Here is a 21269-nt window from a genome sequence, read left to right as displayed (position 1 = left end):
ACTTATGGCTCTCTTGTCTCGCCAGCTATCGTACGCTCATCGCACCATCATCCTGAGAGCAATGGAGACGGTGGTGAAGAACAACCTGATCAACCTGAGCAAGGAGACAGCGAAACTGACCATCGTCCTGGCGTCCAGCGAGATGACCAAGTCTAAGGTGTGCGCTGATGCCACCCCCCCCCCCATCTCCGCTTCCTCCGCCACCCCACTCGCCTCATACGTACAGTGTGTGTGGTCTGATACCACCTCATACGAGTGTGTGTGTGCGCGTGCGTGCGTTGATGCCACCTCCTATGAGCAGTGTGTGATACAACCCCCCCACCTCCTGTGTTGATACCACCTCCCGCCTCCTACATGCAGTGTGTGTGTGTGTGTGTGTGTGTGTGTGTGTGTGTGTGTGTGTGTGTGTGTGTGTGTGTGTGTGTGTGTGTGTTTGTTCTATGATAACTTCCGGTGACACTGTGTATGTTCCTCCTGTGGGGGACACCTGTAACTTTGTCCTCTGTGTTTTCTTTCTGCTGACCTGTCACTTGCAGGATGTCATCTTTGAGTGGCAGCAGGCGGCCAGTAACGTCCTTGTAGCTGTCGGGAGACGTTTTATTAACTCCGTAATGGAGGAAATTCTGCTGAAGTTCCAGCCGGGGATTCTCCCACATTTCTTTGTCATGCAGACGCTGGCCAACCTCTCCCTGGCAAATGGTACGTTCCAGAGCCCCTATATATCCTTGTGTAAGAGTGGGAACATGGAAGGAAGGCATTGTTGCCAGTGATAGTTGCTGCTACCTGGTTTGGAGCTGGAGTAGTGAGCTGAGACAGGAGCAGGCGTTTGACGTTGTTTCAGGAGATATCTGCGTGTAGTTGGGTTGTCTCCCCAGCCTCTGCTCTGTTTTGGTTCGCCTCACCCTCTCCCTCACCCTCTCCTTCCCTATTTTCCACTCTATTGTGAGCGTTTTTATCTGATTGTGGTTTTCATTTGTCCCTGTCCGTCTCTGTGTCTTTACAGTAGAGCAGGTCTATCATTCCTGCTATCCTACTCACTAGTCAGGGATGGTAGGAAGCTCAGGGGGTTCTGGGCAATTATCGGGTGACCCCTTTGTATCCTTCCCTAGAGGCAGAGCTTCTTCCCCTTCTGTCTCGCTGTGTGACAGATGGGAAGAAAGTCTGGAGAAGGCTTGAAGCGGCTCCTGATCCTCGGCACATCCTGTGTAACACATGATGCAGTCGGTGTGATGGCGCGGGCATACATGGCTGCCAATGGCACCGGGTCACTAGCGGTTATTGATGTGACTGGTGAATCCTGTGTGTGCAGTGTGAGACTTTCTGCTCCGATCCAACCAAATAATTGGACGGTGCTTCACAGAACAGATGGACACTGACCCAAAACATCCTGCGAAAGAAAATAAGTGGAATATTTTGCAATGGCCGAGTCTTCACCAGATCTCAGCCCAACGAGCCACATTTCACCGGCTGAAGGCAAAAGGCAGAGTCACAAACAACTGCGAAGTTACTGCAGGATAGGCGACAAAGCCTCACACCGGAGGAGACCAGTGATGGTGACAGCCATGGCCTCCAGACCTCAGGCCATTATTGCTGCAGAGCCTCACACCAGAGGAGACCAACAATGGTGATATCCATGGCCTCTAGACTTCAGGCCACCATTGCTGCAGAGCATCACACCAGAGGAGACCAGCGATGGTGACATCCATGGCCTCTAGACTTCAGGCCATTATTGCTCTAGATCCTCACATCAGAGGAGACCAGCAATGGTGATATCCATGGCCTCTAGACTTCAGGCCATCATTGCTGCAGAGCCTCACACCAGAGGAGACCAACAATGGTGATATCCATGGCCTCTAGACTTCAGGCCATCATTGCTGCAGAGCCTCACACCAGAGGAGACCAGCGATGGTGATATCCATGGCCTCTAGACTTCAGGCCATCATTGCTGCAGAGCCTCACACCAGAGGAGACCAACAATGGTGATATCCATGGCCTCTAGACTTCAGGCCATCATTGTTGCAGAGCCTCACACCAGAGGAGACCAGCGATGGTGATATCCATGGCCTCCAGACCTCAGGACATCATTGCTGCAAAGCCTCACACCGAAATAAACCAGTGATGGTGACAGCCATGGCCTTCAGACTTCAGGCCATCATTGCTGCAGAGCATCACACCAGAGGAGACCAGCGATGGTGACATCCATGGCCTCTAGACTTCAGGCCATTATTGCTCTAGATCCTCACATCAGAGGAGACCAGCAATGGTGATATCCATGGCCTCCAGATTTCAGGCAGTCATTGCTGCAAAGCCTCAAACCATAGGAGACCAGCGATGGTGACAGCCATGGCCTCCAGATTTCAGGCCGTCATTGCTGCAAAGCCTCAAACCAGAGGAGACCAGCGATGGTGACAGCCATGGCCTCCAGACTTCAGGCCATCATTGCTGCAAAGCCTCACACCAGGGGAGACCAGCGATGGTGACAGCCATGGCCTCCAGACTTCAGGCCATCATTGCTGGAGAGCCTCACACCAGGGGAGACCAACGATGGTGACAGCCATGGCCTCCAGACTTCAGGCCATCATTGCTGGAGAGCCTCACACCAGGGGAGACCAGCGATGGTGACAGCCATGGCCTCCAGATTTCAGGCCATCATTGCTGCAGAGCCTCACACCAGAGGAGATCAGCGATGGTGACAGACATGGCTTTGATCTCAGGCCGTCATTGCTGCAATGGATTCTCTCCAAAGGGTTAAACATGGACATTTCATTTATGGGGAAGTGAATTTGTCCAATTACTTCTGAGCCCTGAAATGAGGCTTTGTAGGAAAATGGTAACAAATTCCTAACATTTCACAGGAGATTTCTGTTCAACTCCTTTAATTAAGATTATGAAGATATTCAAATATGGCCTCTTACATTCAATATGGCTGCTTATATTCAATATGATACAGGAAATATATATATCTTTGTACCGTGTTAGCCAGTAGATAGAAGAATATTTAGAGTCCTCAGTGGTTGATGCCATCTTTTCAGTTCGCCATTAAAAGGTAACACATTGCAGCTTTCGAGACTCATCAGATCTCTTCATCAGGCAAAGACTAATACAACATCTGAGGAATCACATATTTATTTATGTGCTGTGTTGTGTATAAATGTGATGAAGAGACCTGAGGAGTCTGGAAAGCTGCAATGTGTCACCATCTCTTCAGTTAGCCATTAAAAGGCATCAACCGCCAAGGACTCACTTCACCTTCAGAGCTGAAATCACAAGGATTCATCACTGGACAAAGATTTCTGGACCAAACTGTGTTGGTGATGACACAGCGCTGTTCAGAAGTCTCAGGCCGGGTTGCAGTACATGCTCCAGATATAGAAGGATTAATAGTTATCAATTACCAGCATGCCGAAAAAACGTAAATCCCATCAGTGGTGACCCCCGTCCCCTCCGTCATCAGTGTCTGGTGACCCCCGTCCCCTCCGTCATCAGTGTCTGGTGACCCCCGTCCCCTCCGTCATCAGTGTCTGGTGACCCCCGTCCCCTCCGTCATCAGTGTCTGGTGACCCCCGTCCCCTCCGTCATCAGTGTCTGGTGACCCCCGTCCCCTCCGTCATCAGTGTCTGGTGACCCCCGTCCCCTCCGTCATCAGTGTCTGGTGACCCCCGTCCCCTCCGTCATCAGTGTCTGGTGACCCCCGTCCCCTCCGTCATCAGTGTCTGGTGACCCCCGTCCCCTCCGTCATCAGTGTCTGGTGACCCCCGTCCCCTCCGTCATCAGTGTCTGGTGACCCCCGTCCCCTCCGTCATCAGTGTCTGGTGACCCCCGTCCCCTCCGTCATCAGTGTCTGGTGACCCCCGTCCCCTCCGTCATCAGTGTCTGGTGACCCCCGTCCCCTCCGTCATCAGTGTCTGGTGACCCCCGTCCCCTCCGTCATCAGTGTCTGGTGACCCCCGTCTCCTCCATCACTGGTTATGGAGGGTCTCGGCAGGAGTTTGGGCCAAACACCTTGGAGCACTTCCCCCAGATCTCCTATGTATGAGGCTTGTGCGAATCCTTCTTGTGATCCCAGACAGAAGGGATGATGTGAGATCAGATACTGATGCCGGAGGCGACGGGCGGTCACCGGATACTACTGGGATTATCATTTCTCTTCCTGCTTTGGACTTTGGTAATCCATGACAATGATCTATTAACCCTTCCATGTGTAGTCTCTGTCTGCAGCACCTCGGGTGCGTTGTAACCTGCCCGGGGCCCCGTGCTGTGTCCTCTGGGGCCCCGCTGTATGTATTGACTGTCGCTGTTCTCCGCAGTATTTGGGATGGTCCCGTTCCTGAACTCCATCCTGGGCACGATGCTCCCAATGTTGGGGATGGTGAAGCAGGACCCCATGAAGGCCGTCTTCTGTGTTGGTGAGTAACGTGGGGGTGACCTGTGTGTGGTATATGCAGGGTGCCCAGGAGCCCCTGACCCTGCACGGGTGTATATACATGAAGGTGGTGGGTGGGGGTCTCCCCAGGGTGGGCAGCTTACTTCGCACTTCCTTTTCTGCTCTCTGCATCAGTGACGATCAGGGCACAGCGAGCAGCCGGCACCGCGCTCGAGTGACTTGGTGTTATTATTGGGCATAAAGTGTGCAAGAACCTAAGGTCTGTCATTAGTCCACGGCCGGCGGTCCAGAGCCCTGCGAGCTTCCCACCACCTGCTGGCATGATTGGCACATGATGAGCCAGTAACCAGGATCTATCTGCAAGAGAAGAGCTGCGAAAGTGTGCATAGTCTGCCTGGCCCCTCTGCGGACAGTCGCTCACTCTCGCTGGTCACTCCCCAGCTGCACACTGACCACAACACCAGACTGCTCGGCTCCCCGGCTGTCTGACCGGTGGACGCGGCCCGCCTCTTGCATCTCACCCGGACCGGATTGTACCACACATGAAAATGAAACAAAAAGTAACCAAAAAAAATTGTGTCCCAAAGTGTTAGCAATAAATCCACTCAGTGGTGAGGAGATGGAAAAGTGCAGCCCTTCAATATCACCTGAACAGCATAGAGCAAACTTCTCAAGAGCGCCTTAAACTATTTCAGATTGATTATTTTTTTTGAGCCTTCTAGTAAAAAAATTACTGGGAAGTCCCATATCCCAAAAAAGTCCCAGTAAAAATGCCCATATTTCCCAAACAAAAAGCCCCATACAACACAATTGTTTTGTGTCAAGTCCCTCCTGAAAAGTTAGTAAAATTTTAGTGATTTAGATCTACCCAAAATGACGCTACTGACAAATACAACTCCCTCCGAAAAAGAAAATAAAGAAACCGCCCCATATGATTTACACCAAAATCATAAGTCCTGTCCCTAGGAGCTCGTGAGAAATGAAAACCAGCGGTGCGCTCGGTCCGTGACGTGGGGTGCTCGGGCTGTAATGTGGAGCTTTCCAGCTGTGTCGCGGCGCCGTGACGTGGGACTGAACCTCGGGAGCCGTTTTCCTCTCATTCACTTCCCGTTGCCTCGGTTACCAGCTACCTCCTGAGGCATTCAGCGGTGGACTGTCTCCTAAGCGCGGAGTGCAGCGCTCACATGCCTCTTGTTATAAAGCCTGTAACCGCAACTCTTCTCAGCTCTGCAGCATTTCAGTGAGAGTATTCTGGAATATCTGGCTAATCTGGACAAGGCCCCGGATCCCACAGTGAGGAAATCCACCTTCTCCAGTGACCTGTACAGCGCCCATGACGTCCTGTTCAATAACTGGCTGCAGAACCGTGAGTCCAAGGTGAGAACGTGCAGGACGAGCTCTGCTGCATCAGTGCACCCACTCTGTGCTCAACCTCCCCTCCCCCAATTATTGCTCCTGGAGGCTGCCACCCTCCACAGAACTGCTCCACTGTCCCTATGTCCCATTGCCTTTTCCCCTTGTCGCCCCCTGTAGGTTCGGCTCGCTGTGGTTGAGGCTCTTGGTCCAATGAGTCACTTACTTCCCAATGAGAAGTTGGAGGAACAACTCTCTCGCCTGCTTCCGGGCATCCTGTCCCTCTACAAGAAAAACGTGGAGCCGTACTATGTGACCAAGGTGAGAGCTGGGCTCTTTGTGCTGCCCCTCTGTGCGCCGACCCATCCTTCCCCACCGGTGCTCTCTGTGCGCCAGCCCCTCCTTCCCCCAGGTCTGTGCGCCGGCCCTTCCTTCCCTTGGCTCTCTGTGCGCCAGCCCCTCCTTCCCCCAGGTCTCTGTGCGCTGGCCCTTCCTTCCCTTGGCTCTCTCTGTGCGCTGGCCCTTCCTTCCCTTGGCTCGCTCTGTGCGCCGACCCCTCCCTCCTTCCTTCCCTTTGTCTCGCTCTGTGCGCCGGCCCCTCCCTCCTTCCTTCCCTTTGTCTCGCTCTGTGCGCCGGCCCCTCCCTCCTTCCTTCCCTTTGTCTCGCTCTGTGCGCCGGCCCCTCCCTCCTTCCTTCCCTTGGCTCGCTCTGCGCCGGCCCCTCCCTCCTTCCTTCCCTTGGCTCGCTCTGTGCGCCGGCCCCTCCCTCCTTCCTTCCCTTGGCTCGCTCTGTGCGCCGGCCCCTCCCTCCTTCCTTCCCTTGGCTCGCTCTGTGCGCCGGCCCCTCCTTCCTTCCTTCCTTCCTTCCCTTGGCTCGCTCTGTGCGCCGGCCCCTCCTTCCTTCCTTCCTTCCTTCCTTCCTTCCTTCCTTCCTTCCTTCCCTTGGCTCGCTCTGTGCGCCGGCCCCTCCCTCCTTCCTTCCCTTGGCTCGCTCTGTGCGCCGGCCCCTCCTTCCTTCCTTCCTTCCTTCCCTTGGCTCGCTCTGTGCGCCGGCCCCTCCTTCCTTCCTTCCTTCCTTCCTTCCTTCCCTTGGCTCGCTCTGTGCGCCGGCCCCTCCCTCCTTCCTTCCTTCCCTTGGCTCGCTCTGTGCGCCGGCCCCTCCCTCCTTCCTTCCTTCCCTTGGCTCGCTCTGTGCGCCGGCCCCTCCCTCCTTCCTTCCTTCCCTTGGCTCGCTCTGTGCGCCGGCCCCTCCCTCCTTCCTTCCTTCCCTTGGCTCGCTCTGTGCGCCGGCCCCTCCCTCCTTCCTTCCTTCCCTTGGCTCGCTCTGTGCGCCGGCCCCTCCTTCCTTCCTTCCTTCCCTTGGCTCGCTCTGTGCGCCGGCCCCTCCTTCCTTCCTTCCTTCCTTCCTTCCTTCCTTCCTTCCTTCCCTTGGCTCGCTCTGTGCGCCGGCCCCTCCCTCCTTCCTTCCTTCCTTCCCTTGGCTCGCTCTGTGCGCCGGCCCCTCCCTCCTTCCTTCCTTCCTTCCCTTGGCTCGCTCTGTGCGCCGGCCCCTCCTTCCTTCCTTCCTTCCTTCCTTCCTTCCCTTGGCTCGCTCTGTGCGCCGGCCCCTCCTTCCTTCCTTCCTTCCTTCCTTCCCTTGGCTCGCTCTGTGCGCCGGCCCCTCCTTCCTTCCTTCCTTCCTTCCTTCCTTCCTTCCTTCCTTCCTTCCCTTGGTTCTCTCTGTGCGCCGGCCCCTCCTTCCTTCCTTCCTTCCTTCCTTCCTTCCCTTGGCTCGCTCTGTGCGCCGGCCCCTCCTTCCTTTCTTCCTTCCTTCCTTCCTTCCCTTGGCTCGCTCTGTGCGCCGGCCCCTCCTTCCTTCCTTTCTTCCTTCCTTTCTTCCTTCCTTCCTTCCTTCCTTCCTTCCTTCCTTCCTTCCTTCCCTTGGTTCTCTCTGTGCGCCGGCCCCTCCAAGTTTATGATGGTTCTCAGTTCTCTTCTTTCAGAGTCTGTGTCAGATCCTGGAGAGCGCAGTGGGTAATGAGAGTCGTACTCTGGAGCCTCAGATAGAGTCTGTGCTGTCAGTGCTGCACAACCAGGTGAGGTGATGGCCGCCTGCCGTCCTGTGCTGTACGATCCAGTATTTGATCATGGAGGAGGGAAAGGAAGCAGCTAAGTAGTCGACGGGAGCGCAGTGCAGAGGCGTCATTAGTCTCGGATTTGTTCACCAGTTGAAGCTCCTCCTTGGGGCGCACCCGGCCTTCCTGCTTGGCTCCTCCTGGGGCGCACCCGGCCTGCCTGCTTGGCTCCTCCTGGGGCGCACCCGGCCTGCCTGCTTGGCTCCTCCTGGGGCGCACCCGGCCTGCCTGCTTGGCTCCTCCTGGGGCCAACCCGGCCTGCCTGCTTGTGTTCTGGGGCGCAAGAACGCTGCCTGTGCTGTGTATGTGGAGTGTTGACTCCTCCATGTTGTCTGCAGATCTGCTCCTCCGCAGATGCGCCCACACAGATGCTGGTGAGGAATCGGAATGAGGTTCTGCGCTGCTTCACAGTTCTTGGTAAGCGGGGGGATATTCTGGGTTTGTAGGGTGGAAGACCGCTCTTTTTCAATCACTAGGGGTTTGCATCGACTCTTCATTAAATGGGCAGTTGTAATATTCTCATGTGATCTAGGTCAGCTCTGAGAGCTCTGCTCCCTCTGTGATTGCACTTCCATGTGGGTCCTCAGGGGTGGGGCATATAAATAGTGACCTAATGGACCAACACCATTATGGTCCCCTCCCTAACATAAATGCCAAAATCCTATAAACATGTAGGAACACGAACCATAAGTAGAAAACTTCTATTCTTTATTATAATGAACAAGATGTATAAAAAGGAGCGTAGCTAACACCGCAAAGCCACAAAAAGTCATAAAGTACAACTGACGTTACTCACTGAATGGTAAGAACAACCTGAGTGTTACAATGTATCAGTCACAAGTGCAGGTATAAGGAGGGAGAAATCCCGGCCACAAAAATACATGAAAGTATAGGAAAAACCAGTGTACGAAGTAGAAATAGACCTGTGTGGCAGGGAGAGGAGCCCCCGACGCGCGTTTCACGTACAGCGTTTCACGTACAGTGAGTGATTCTGTCCCACCACATCTGCGCATCGTCTTTCCAGTGACCTATATGTATTCGTTGGTAGATGTGCATCCTGGCATACAAGTTGTCATTATCATTTGGCGGTGGCTGAGTGAGTTGCGGAAGCATTGGTTATTTTCTCTTAACTTCTGTTAATGGTCCTGCAGATATTTCTCTACCAGCGTTTCTCTGTCCTCTCGTGTCCTCTGTGGCCGGGATTTCTCCCTCCTTTTACCTGCACTTGTGATTGATACGTTGTGACGTCGAGGTTCTTGCCGCTCAGTGAGTAGCGTCGCTTGCACTTTCTGGCTTTTTGTGGCTTTGCTGTCTTTGCTACTTTTCATGTTTTTCTACGTTTCATACGTCTTGATACTTGTAATAGAGTTGAGGTTTCCACTTCTCTCATTATCCTGCGTGTTTATAGGATTTTGGCACTGAGGCCTCGCTGTAACCTCCGTCCGTCCTTCCCACAGCCTCTTCATTTCCCGATAACCTCCTGTCGTTTCTGCTCCCCAAACTGGAGACGAGTAACCCCAAAGTGCGTGTGGGGACCCTGATAATCCTCAAGCAGGTCATCAACTCTGCAGGTAATTGGGGGCCGGGGCCACATGTTTCCCATCTGATGATGGTGGATTGCTCTCATTCTCTGACTCATCTGGGATTTCAGCTTCTCTGATGGATGTGAAAAAGCCTCTGATCCTGACTGCGGTCAGAGCGTCCCTCCAGGACAGCAGCAACCAGGTGAGTGTCCCCGCATACCCCCCCCCCCCCATGTGCCATGGGCTTGCCTGTGGTCCTCCCCTGTGTGCGTGGTGGGCTTGCCTGTGGTCCTCCCCTGTGTGCGTGGTGGGCTTGCCTGTGGTCCTCCCCTGTGTGCGTGGTGGGCTTGCCTGTGGTCCTCCCCTGTGTGCGTGGTGGGCTTGCCTGTGGTCCTCCCCTGTGTGCGTGGTGGGCTTGCCTGTGGTCCTCCCCTGTGTGTGTGGTGGGCTTGCCTGTGGTCCTCCCCTGTGTGTGTGGTGGGCTCGACCGGGGTCCTCCCCTGTGTGTGTGTGGTTGATCCCGTCTCTGCCCCGGGGACCCTGGTCTCGTTACGTCTGGCGGTCTCCTGTACCCTCTCTCTCGGCAGGTGAGGAAGGCGATGGTGCAGCTGATCAGTACCATGGCACATCACGGCTACCTGGAGCAGCCGGGGGGAGAGGTGATGCTGGACTACATCATCCGGCTGTGCTGCGTGTCTGCGGAGAGTTCGGTAAGGTGCAGGATGGAGGTAGTAGTGCCTGCTGTGTGGATTCTGCTCCATCACATCCGGAGCGTCCACCTGCGGACCCCTCAGATATTAATGGTCTCCCCTCCATCCTCAGCTGAGGCGTCACAGCTCCGAGCAGGAAGAGGTGACGGAGGAAAGTGTGAGACGGATCAGTGTCAACACCCTGTACCTGATCAGCACCACGGTGGAGCGCATGAGCAATGTGAGTCCCCCGCCTCCGCCACCGCTGCACATCGCGTTGTTAACCCCTGACATGCTGCAGACATTTTGTTATTTTGACTTTGATTGACTTTTTTGCTTTTATTCTACTTGATGCGTGAAACGTGACCCTGTGCTCCGCTCCGACACCCCGATGCTGCGGTGTACTGCATGGCAGGAAGAGGTTAATGCACTAAAGGCTTATAGCAGGTGAATAGTTAACACTCCGCTCACATCGTGTTCCTATGGCAGATCCTGTGGCCCCATCTGCTGGAGTTTGTGGTCCCTGTACAATTTACCAACGCCCTGACCCCGGTGTGCAAGAGCCTGGTGCACCTGGGCCAGAAGAAGCAGGAGGAGGGTGTGGAGGAGTTCCTCATCAACTTCAATGTGAACGGTGAGCCCGCCCCCCATAATGTGACCCCCTCCCTCTAACAGCTCTGCCGCCCCCCATAATGTGACCCCCCCCCTCTAAGAGCTCCGCTGCCCCACATAATGTCACCCCCTCAAAGAGCCCCCCCAAAAAATGTCACCCCTCTAAGAGCTCTGCCGCCTTCCCAGTATGTCACCCCTTGTAAGCTCCACCATCCCTCAGTATGTCACCCCGATAAGAACTCCTGATAAGAGCTCAACTGACCGCCTAAGATGCCACCCCTCGTAAGAGCTCCACCAGCTCCAATATGTCACCCCCTCGTAGGACATTTCTGCTCTACTCCACTTGTCTAATCACTTCAATTTTGTGTTCACAGTGAATCTGCCGTCACCACACGCTCTGTATGCAAGACTCCTGGTGAGTGACCCCCAACTATTGTATACAGTATATACGCAGGAGGACGGTGAGGAGGAGCGGACACTTCTAGTCCTGTCCTGTAGTGATGTATATAGTATATACCCAGGAGGACGGTGAGGAGGAGCGGACACTTCTAGTCCTGTAGTGATGCATATAGTTTATACCCAGGAGGACGGTGAGGAGGAGCGGACACTTCTAGTCCTGTCCTGTAGTGATGTATATAATATATACCCAGGAGGACGGTGAGGAGGAGCGGACACTTCTAGTCCTGTCCTGTAGTGATGTATATAGTATATACCCAGGAGGACGGTGAGGAGGAGCGGACACTTCTAGTCCTGTCCTGTAGTGATGTATATAGTATATACCCAGGAGGACGGTGAGGAGGAGCGGACACTTCTAGTCCTGTCCTGTAGTGATGTATATAGTATATACCCAGGAGGACGGTGAGGAGGAGCGGACACTTCTAGTCCTGTCCTGTAGTGATGTATATAGTATATACCCAGGAGGACGGTGAGGAGGAGCGGACACTTCTAGTCCTGTCCTGTAGTGATGTATATAGTATATACCCAGGAGGACGGTGAGGAGGAGCGGACACTTCTAGTCCTGTCCCGTAGTGATGTATATAGTATATACCCAGGAGGATGGTGAGGAGGAGCGGACACTTCTAGTCCTGTCCCGTAGTGATGTATATAGTATATACCCAGGAGGATGGTGAGGAGGAGCGGACACTTCTAGTCCTGTCCCGTAGTGATGTATATAGTATATACCCAGGAGGATGGTGAGGAGGAGCGGACACTTCTAGTCCTGTCCCGTAGTGATGTATATAGTATATACCCAGGAGGATGGTGAGGAGGAGCGGACACTTCTAGTCCTGTCCTGTAGTGATGTCTATAGTATATACCCAGGAGGACGGCGAGGAGGAGCGGACACTTCTAGTCCTGTAGTGATGTATATACCCAGGAGGATGGTGAGGAGGAGCGGACACTTCTAGTCCTGTAGTGATGTATATACCCAGGAGGACGGTGAGGAGGAGCGGACACTTCTAGTCCTGTAGTGATGTATATACCCAGGAGGATGGTGAGGAGGAGCGGACACTTCTAGTCCTGTCCTGTAGTGATGTATATAGTATATACCCAGGAGGATGGTGAGGAGGAGCGGACACTTCTAGTCCTGTCCCGTAGTGATGTATATAGTATATACCCAGGAGGATGGTGAGGAGGAGCGGACACTTCTAGTCCTGTCCCGTAGTGATGTATATAGTATATACCCAGGAGGATGGTGAGGAGGAGCGGACACTTCTAGTCCTGTCCTGTAGTGATGTCTATAGTATATACCCAGGAGGACGGTGAGGAGGAGCGGACACTTCTAGTCCTGTAGTGATGTATATACCCAGGAGGATGGTGAGGAGGAGCGGACACTTCTAGTCCTGTAGTGATGTATATACCCAGGAGGATGGTGAGGAGGAGCGGACACTTCTAGTCCTGTCCCGTAGTGATGTATATAGTATATACCCAGGAGGATGGTGAGGAGGAGCGGACACTTCTAGCCCTGTCCCGTAGTGATGTATATAGTATATACCCAGGAGGACGGTGAGGAGGAGCGGACACTTCTAGTCCTGTCCTGTAGTGATGTATATAGTATATACCCAGGTGGACGGTGAGGAGAAGCGGACACTTCTAGTCCTGTCCTGTAGTGATGTATATAGTATATACCCAGGAGGACGGTGAGGAGGAGCGGACACTTCTAGTCCTGTCCTGTAGTGATGTATATAGTATATACCCAGGAGGACGGTGAGGAGGAGCCGACACTTCTAGTCCTGTAGTGATGTATACAGTATATACCCAGGAGGACGGTGAGGAGGAGCGGACACTTCTAGTCCTGTAGTGATGTATACAGTATATACCCAGGAGGACGGTGAGGAGGAGCGGACACTTCTAGTCCTGTCCTGTAGTGATGTGTATATAGTATATACCCAGGAGGACGGTGAGGCGGAGCGGACACTTCTAGTCCTGTCCTGTAGTGATGTATATAGTGTATACCCAGGAGGATGGTGAGGAGGAGCGGACACTTCTAGTCCTGTCCTGTAGTGATGTATATAGTGTATACCCAGGAGGATGGTGAGGAGGAGCGGACACTTCTAGTCCTGTCCCGTAGTGATGTATATAGTATATACCCAGGAGGACGGTGAGGAGGAGCGGACACTTCTAGTCCTGTCCTGTAGTGATGTGTGCAGTATATACCCAGGAAGACGGTGAGGAGGAGCGGACACTTCTAGTCCTGTCCTGTAGTGATGTATATAGTATATACCCAGGAGGACGGTGAGGAGGAGCGGACACTTCTAGTCCTGTCCTGTATTGATGTATATAGTATATACCCAGGAGGACGGTGAGGAGGAGCGGACACTTCTAGCCCTGTCCCGTATTGATGTATATAGTATATACCCAGGAGGACGGTGAGGAGGAGCGGACACTTCTAGTCCTGTCCTGTAGTGATGTATATAGTATATACCCAGGAGGATGGTGAGGAGGAGCGGACACTTCTAGTCCTGTCCTGTAGTGATGTCTATAGTATATACCCAGGAGGACTGTGAGGAGGAGCGTACACTTCTAGTCCTGTTCTGTAGTGATGTATATAGTATATACCCAGGAGGATGGTGAGGAGGAGCGGACACTTTTAGTCCTGTCCTGTAGTGATGTATATAGTGTATACCCAGGAGGACGGTGAGGAGGAGCGGACACTTCTAGTCCTGTCCTGTAGTGATGTATATAGTATATACCCAGGAGGACGGTGAGGAGGAGCGGACACTTCTAGTCCTGTAGTGATGCATATAGTATATACCCAGGAGGATGGTGAGGAGGAGCGGACACTTTTAGTCCTGTCCTGTAGTGATGTATATAGTATATACCCAGGAGGATGGTGAGGAGGAGCGGACACTTCTAGTCCTGTCCTGTAGTGATGTATATAGTATATACCCAGGAGGACGGTGAGGAGGAGCGGACACTTCTAGTCCTGTCCTGTAGTGATGTATATAGTATATACCCAGGAGGATGGTGAGGAGGAGCGGACACTTCTAGTCCTGTCCTGTAGTGATGTATATAGTGTATACCCAGGAGGACGGTGTGGAGGAGCGGACACTTCTAGTCCTGTCCCGTAGTGATGTATATAGTATATACCCAGGAGGACGGTGAGGAGGAGCGGACACTTCTAGTCCTGTCCCGTAGTGATGTATATAGTATATACCCAGGAGGACGGTGAGGAGGAGCGGACACTTCTAGTCCTGTCCTGTAGTGATGTATATAGTATATACCCAGGAGGACGGTGAGGAGGAGCGGACACTTCTAGTCCTGTCCTGTAGTGATGTATATAGTATATACCCAGGAGGACGGTGAGGAGGAGCGGACACTTCTAGTCCTGTCCTGTAGTGATGTATATAGTATATACCCAGGAGGACGGTGAGGAGGAGCGGACACTTCTAGTCCTGTCCTGTAGTGATGTATATAGTATATACCCAGGAGGACGGTGAGGAGGAGCGGACACTTCTAGTCCTGTCCTGTAGTGATGTATATAGTATATACCCAGGAGGACGGTGAGGAGGAGCGGACACTTCTAGTCCTGTCCTGTAGTGATGTATATAGTGTATACCCAGGAGGACGGTGTGGAGGAGCGGACACTTCTAGTCCTGTCCCGTAGTGATGTATATAGTATATACCCAGGAGGACGGTGAGGAGGAGCGGACACTTCTAGTCCTGTCCCGTAGTGATGTATATAGTATATACCCAGGAGGACGGTGAGGAGGAGCGGACACTTCTAGTCCTGTAGTGATGTATATAGTATATACCCAGGAGGACGGTGAGGAGGAGCGGACACTTCTATTCCTGTCCTGTAGTGATGTATATAGTATATACCCAGGAGGACGGTGAGGAGGAGCGGACACTTCTAGTCCTGTCCTGTAGTGATGTATATAGTATATACCCAGGAGGACGGTGAGGAGGAGCGGACACTTCTAGTCCTGTAGTGATGTATATAGTATATACCCAGGAGGACGGTCAGGAGGAGCGGACACTTCTAGTCCTGTCCTGTAGTGATGTATATAGTATATACCCAGGAGGACTGTGAAGAGGAGCGGACACTTCTAGTCCTGTCCTGTAGTGATGTATATACCCAGGAGGACGGTGAGGAGGAGCGGACACTTCTAGTCCTGTCCTGTAGTGATGTATATAGTATATACCCAGGAGGACGGTGAGGAGGAGCGGACACTTCTAGTCCTGTCCTGTAGTGATGTATATAGTATATACCCAGGAGGACTGTGAAGAGGAGCGGATACTTCTAGTTCTGTCCTGTAGTGATGTATATAGTATATACCCAGGAGGACTGTGAAGAGGAGCGGATACTTCTAGTCCTGTCCTGTAGTGATGTATATAGTATATACCCAGGAGGACGGTGAGGAGGAGCGGACACTTCTAGTCCTGTCCTGTAGTGATGTATATAGTATATACCCAGGAGGACGGTGAGGAGGAGCGGACACTTCTAGTCCTGTCCTGTAGTGATGTATATAGTATATACCCAGGAGGACGGTGAGGAGGAGCGGACACTTCTAGTCCTGTCCTGTAGTGATGTATATAGTATATACCCAGGAGGACGGTGAGGAGGAGCGGACACTTCTAGTCCTGTCCTGTAGTGATGTATACAGTATATACCCAGGAGGATGGTGAGGAGGAGCGGACACTTCTAGTCCTGTCCTGGAATGATGTCTATAGTATATACCCAGGAGGACGGTGAGGAGGAGCGGACACTTCTAGTCCTGTCCCGTAGTGATGTATATAGTATATACCCAGGAGGACGGTGAGGAGGAGCGGACACTTCTAGTCCTGTCCTGTAGTGATGTATATAGTATATACCCAGGAGGATGGTGAGGAGGAGCGGACACTTCTAGTCCTGTCCCGTAGTGATGTATATAGTATATACCCAGGAGGACGGTGAGGAGGAGCGGACACTTCTAGTCCTGTCCCGTAGTGATGTATATAGTATATACCCAGGAGGACGGTGAGGAGGAGCGGACACTTCTAGTCCTGTCCTGGAATGATGTCTATAGTATATACCCAGGAGGACGGTGAGGAGGAGCGGACACTTCTAGTCCTGTCCTGTAGTGATGTATATAGTATATACCCAGGAGGACGGTGAGGAGGAGCGGACACTTCTAGTCCTGTCCTGTAGTGATGTATATAGTATATACCCAGGAGGACGGTGAGGAGGAGCGGACACTTCTAGTCCTGTCCTGTAGTAATGTATATAGTATATACCCAGGAGGACGGTGAGGAGGAGCTGACACTTCTAGTCCTGTCCTGTAGTGATGTATATAGTATATACCCAGGAGGACGGTGAGGAGGAGTGGACACTTCTAGTCCTGTCCTGTAGTAATGTATATAGTATATACCCAGGAGGATGGTGAGGAGGAGCGGACACTTCTAGTCCTGTCCTGTAGTGATGTATATAGTATATACCCAGGAGGACGGTGAGGAGGAGCTGACACTTCTAGTCCTGTCCTGTAGTGATGTATATAGTATATACCCAGGAGGACGGTGAGGAGGAGCTGACACTTCTAGTCCTGTCCTGTAGTGATGTATATATTACAGTCATGGCCAAAAGTATTGACACCCCTGCAATTCTGTCAGATAATACTCAGTTTCTTCCTGAAAATGATTGCAATCACAAAATCTTTGGTATTATTATCTTCATTTAATTTGTCTTAAATGAAAAAAACACATAAAGAATTGTCCTAAAGCCAAATTGGATTTAATTCCACACCAAACATAACAAAGAGGGTGGACAAAAGTATTGGCACTGTTGGAAAAATCCTGTGATGCTTCTCTAATTTGTGTAATTAACAGCACCTGTAACTTACCTGTGGCACCTAACAGGTGTTGGCAATAACTCAATCACACTTGCAGCCAGTTGACATGGATTAAAGTTGACTCAACCTCTGTCCTGTGTCCTTGTGTGCACCACATTGAGCATGGAGAAAAGAAAGACGACCAAAGAACTGTCTGAGGACTTGAGAAACCAAATTGTGAGGAAGCATGAGCAATCTCAAGGCTACAAGTCCATCTCCAAAGACCTGAATGTTCCTGTGTCTACCGTGCGCAGTGTCATCAAGAAGTGTAAAGCCCATGGCACTGTGGCTAACCTCCCTAGATGTGGACGGAAAAGAAAAATTGACAAGAGATTTCAACGCAAGATTGTGCGGATGTTGGATAAAGAACCTCGACTAACATCCAAACAAGTTCAAGCTGCCCTGCAGTCCGAGGGTACAACAGTGTCAACCCGTACTATCCGTCGGCGTCTGAATGAAAAGGGACTGTATGGTAGGAGACCCAGGAAGACCCCACTTCTTACCCCGAGACATAAAAAAGCCAGGCTGGAGTTTGCCAAAACTTGCCTGAAAAAGCCTAAAACATTTTGGAAGCATGTTCTCTGGACAGATGAGACAAAAGTAGAGCTTTTAGGGCAAAGGCATCAACATAGAGTTTACAGGAGAAAAAAGAGGCATTCAAAGAAAAGTACACGGTCCCTACAGTCAAACATGGCGGAGGTTCCCTGATGTTTTGGGGTTGCTTTGCTGCCTCTGGCACTGGACTGCTTGACCGTGTGCATGGCATTATGAAGTCAGAAGACTACCAACAAATTTTGCAGCATAATGTAGGGCCCAGTGTGAGAAAGCTGGGTCTCCCTCAGAGGTCATGGGTCTTCCAGCAGGACAATGACCCAAAACACACTTCAAAAAGCACTAGAAAATGGTTTGAGAGAAAGCACTGGAGACTTCTAAGGTGGCCAGCAATGAGTCCAGACCTGAATCCCATAGAACACCTGTGGAGAGATCTAAAAATGGCAGTTTGGAGAAGGCACCCTTCTAATATCAGGGACCTGGAGCAGTTTGCCAAAGAAGAATGGTCTAAAATTCCAGCAGAGCATTGTAAGAAACTCATTGATGGTTACCGGAAGCGGTTGGTCGCAGTTATTTTGGCTAAAGGTTGTGCAACCAAGTATTAGGCTGAGGGTGCCAATACTTTTGTCTGGCCCATTTTTGGAGTTTTGTGTGAAATGATCAATGTTTTGCTTTTTGCTTCATTCTCTTTTGTGTTTTTTCATTTAAGACAAATTAAATGAAGATAATAATACCAAGGAATTTGTGTTTGCAATCATTTTCAGGAAGAAACTGAATATTATCTGAGAGAATTGCAGGGGTGTCAATACTTTTGGCCATGACTGTATATACCCAGGAGGACGGTGAGGAGGAGCGGACACTTCTAGTCCTGTCCTGTAGTGATGTATATAGTATATACCCAGGAGGAGGGTGAGAAGGAGCGGACACTTCTAGTCCTGTCCTGTAGTGATGTATATAGTATATACCCAGGAGGACGGTGAGAAGGAGCGGACACTTCTAGTCCTGTCCTGTAGTGATGTATATAGTATATACCCAGGAGGATGGTGAGGAGGAGCGGACACTTCTAGTCCTGTCCTGTAGTGATGTATATAGTATATACCCAGGAGGACGGTGAGGAGGAGCGGACACTTCTAGTCCTGTCCTGTAGTGATGTATATAGTATATACCCAGGAGGACGGTGAGAAGGAGCGGACACTTCTAGCCCTGTCCTGTAGTGATGTATATAGTATATACCCAGGAGGACGGTGAGGAGGAGCGGACACTTCTAGTCCTGTCCTGTAGTGATGTATATAGTATATACCCAGGAGGACGGTGAGGAGGAGCGGATACTTCTAGTCCTGTCCTGTAGTGATGTATATAGTATATACCCAGGAGGACGGTGAGGAGGAGCGGACACTTCTAGTCCTGTCCTGTAGTGATGTATATAGTATATACCCAGGAGGACGGTGAGGAGGAGCGGACACTTCTAGTCCAGTCCTGTAGTGATGTATATAGTATATACCCAGGAGGACGGTGAGGAGGAGCGGACACTTCTAGTCCTGTCCTGTAGTGATGTATATAGTATATACCCAGGAGGATGGTGAGGAGGAGCGGACACTTCTAGCCCTGTCCTGTAGTGATGTATATAGTATATACCCAGGAGGATGGTGAGGAGGAGCGGACACTTCTAGTCCTGTCCTGTAGTGATGTATATAGTATATACCCAGGAGGACGGTGAGGAGGAGCGGACACTTCTAGTCCTGTCCTGTAGTGATGTATATAGTATATACCCAGGAGGATGGTGAGGAGGAGCGGACACTTCTAGCCCTGTCCTGTAGTGATGTATATAGTATATACCCAGGAGGACGGTGAGGAGGAGCGGACACTTCTAGTCCTGTCCTGTAGTGATGTATATAGTATATACCCAGGAGGACGGTGAGGAGGAGTGGACACTTCTAGCCCTGTCCTGTAGTGATGTATATAGTATATACCCAGGAGGACGGTGAGGAGGAGCGGACACTTCTAGTCCTGTCCTGTAGTGATGTATATAGTATATACCCAGGAGGATGGTGAGGAGGAGCGGACACTTCTAGTCCTGTCCTGTAATGATGTATATAGTATATACCCATGAGGACGGTGAGGAGGAGCAGACACTTCTAGTCCTGTAGTGATGTATATAGTATATACCCAGGAGGACAGTGAGGAGGAGCGGACACTTCTAGTCCTGTAGTGATGTATATAGTATATACCCAGGAGGACAGTGAGGAGGAGCGTACACTTCTAGTCCTGTCCTGTAGTGATGTATATAGTATATATTGTAGTATGCTGGCCGGTGCCTTTACTGCGAGGTGACTGTTGAGTTGTTTCCTTTCTTAGGTGGTGTCGGCGTCTCTGGACCCTGATGATGGGAGGACCGCCGCTGCTCTTCGCCTTCTGTCTGTTCTGCAGATTAACATCCACCCCAGTATCGGTCAGTGCTGGGAGCAGGAGATTCCGCCACTTCTTCAGCTCTTGGAAGGTGAGGCACTTCGTTATTGTGTGTATATTTTATATCTGTGTATGAATTTCTTATATACTCACACTTATATGTATACTAGTGGTTAGATCTCTTACTCGGGTGTTAATCGAGTATCATGGTTGCCCAACAATATGTTGGATCCTATGCATGATCCACAACACACGCAAGGATTGCTTGTTATAGATCATATAGAATCAGACTCTCCAGGAGAAAGAGCTGACAATCTAATGCTCAGTTGGGTAAATAAACCACATGTTTAACAGAGAGGAAGTCAGGAACTTGCATATAGATAAGTGACAAAACTAATTATATCTCCCTTTTGAGGCTGTGACTACATGTGGTGACCAAATAGCGAAAACAGAATTTCTATTGTGAGTCGGAGAAAGACTGAGACTTGTAGATTGAAGAGGAAGGTCAGTGAAAATCTGTCACCTGTTAGAGGTAACTCTGGTTCTCTTCAGGGGAAGCTGGATATCTACACTTAAGGGCCTGTCACACTAAGCGATATTGCTAGCGACATCGCTGTGTCTGATACTTACCTCCGACCGCTCCCCCGCTGGTTATCGTTGATTGCGCCAGAACGTCCTGGACTGTTTCTCGTCGTCAGCTTCCTGCGGCGCTTCCTGTTGAGAGACGAGCGACTAGCGTGGAGCCGGGAGGACGCAGGATCGCCTAGTGTGACAGGTAAGTAGCGACCCCCGTCCCCAGCGATGTCGCTGGTGAGATCTGCCTGTGTGGCAGCTCACTAGCGACCACTTAGCGATGTACCAGCGATCCTGGCCGCGTCATATCGCTGGTCAGGATCGCTGGTACATCGCTAAGTGTGACAGTACCTCTCTTCAGTGCCGATGGTCAGATATGAATATTGGGGTTTGTATAGATCTGATAATGATGGGACATTTTCAACTTCAGGACTAATTGGGAAAGAATATGCTGGGTTTTTTTCATAACTGTGACCCCTGCCTATAAGCCCCAAATCAATAGTGGCCAGATAACGGGCATCGGCCTTGTAATGTTTCCTATCCATGAAAAAGTAACAGGTATGACGGTGATCTCTATCCTCTGTGGTTGTCAGGAGTGAAGATATTGTGAATGTTGGGAATCTTAATATTTTCTGAAGCTGAAGCCACATCCAATGTTCAGCCCGGTTATGAGTTATTAGGGAGGTCTGTGTGGGGTAACTTGGGTGCTTATAAAAAAAAAAAAAAAATGAGGCAAATTATGATCTGTGTTAAGTACT

The 21269-nt window shown here is 51.3% G+C and overlaps 1 protein-coding gene across 4 annotated transcripts in view; it reads left to right on the top strand.

Annotated features, from left to right (window-relative positions):
• MROH1 (maestro heat like repeat family member 1) overlaps positions 1 to 21269 on the top strand; it is a 157216-nt gene that overhangs the window by 12001 nt on the left and 123946 nt on the right. For all 4 annotated transcript variants that reach the window (XM_073562389.1, XM_073562390.1, XM_073562386.1 and 1 more), the window contains exons 4-17: positions 26 to 157; positions 537 to 699; positions 4308 to 4406; positions 5610 to 5761; positions 5918 to 6058; positions 7720 to 7812; positions 8190 to 8268; positions 9309 to 9422; positions 9503 to 9576; positions 9962 to 10084; positions 10197 to 10304; positions 10553 to 10697; positions 11050 to 11090; positions 19888 to 20029. In XM_073562389.1, coding sequence (XP_073418490.1) covers positions 26 to 157; positions 537 to 699; positions 4308 to 4406; positions 5610 to 5761; positions 5918 to 6058; positions 7720 to 7812; positions 8190 to 8268; positions 9309 to 9422; positions 9503 to 9576; positions 9962 to 10084; positions 10197 to 10304; positions 10553 to 10697; positions 11050 to 11090; positions 19888 to 20029 — 1606 coding nt within the window. The remainder of the gene's footprint in view (positions 1 to 25; positions 158 to 536; positions 700 to 4307; positions 4407 to 5609; positions 5762 to 5917; positions 6059 to 7719; positions 7813 to 8189; positions 8269 to 9308; positions 9423 to 9502; positions 9577 to 9961; positions 10085 to 10196; positions 10305 to 10552; positions 10698 to 11049; positions 11091 to 19887; positions 20030 to 21269) is intronic.

This window comes from Dendrobates tinctorius, unplaced genomic scaffold, assembly GCF_039654945.1.
Source record: "Dendrobates tinctorius isolate UK_male_01 unplaced genomic scaffold, ASM3965494v1 ptg000349l, whole genome shotgun sequence".
NCBI lineage: Eukaryota > Metazoa > Chordata > Amphibia > Anura > Dendrobatidae > Dendrobates > Dendrobates tinctorius.
Note: the sequence above shows the minus strand (reverse complement) of the source record. Positions and strands in the feature narration are given on the sequence as shown.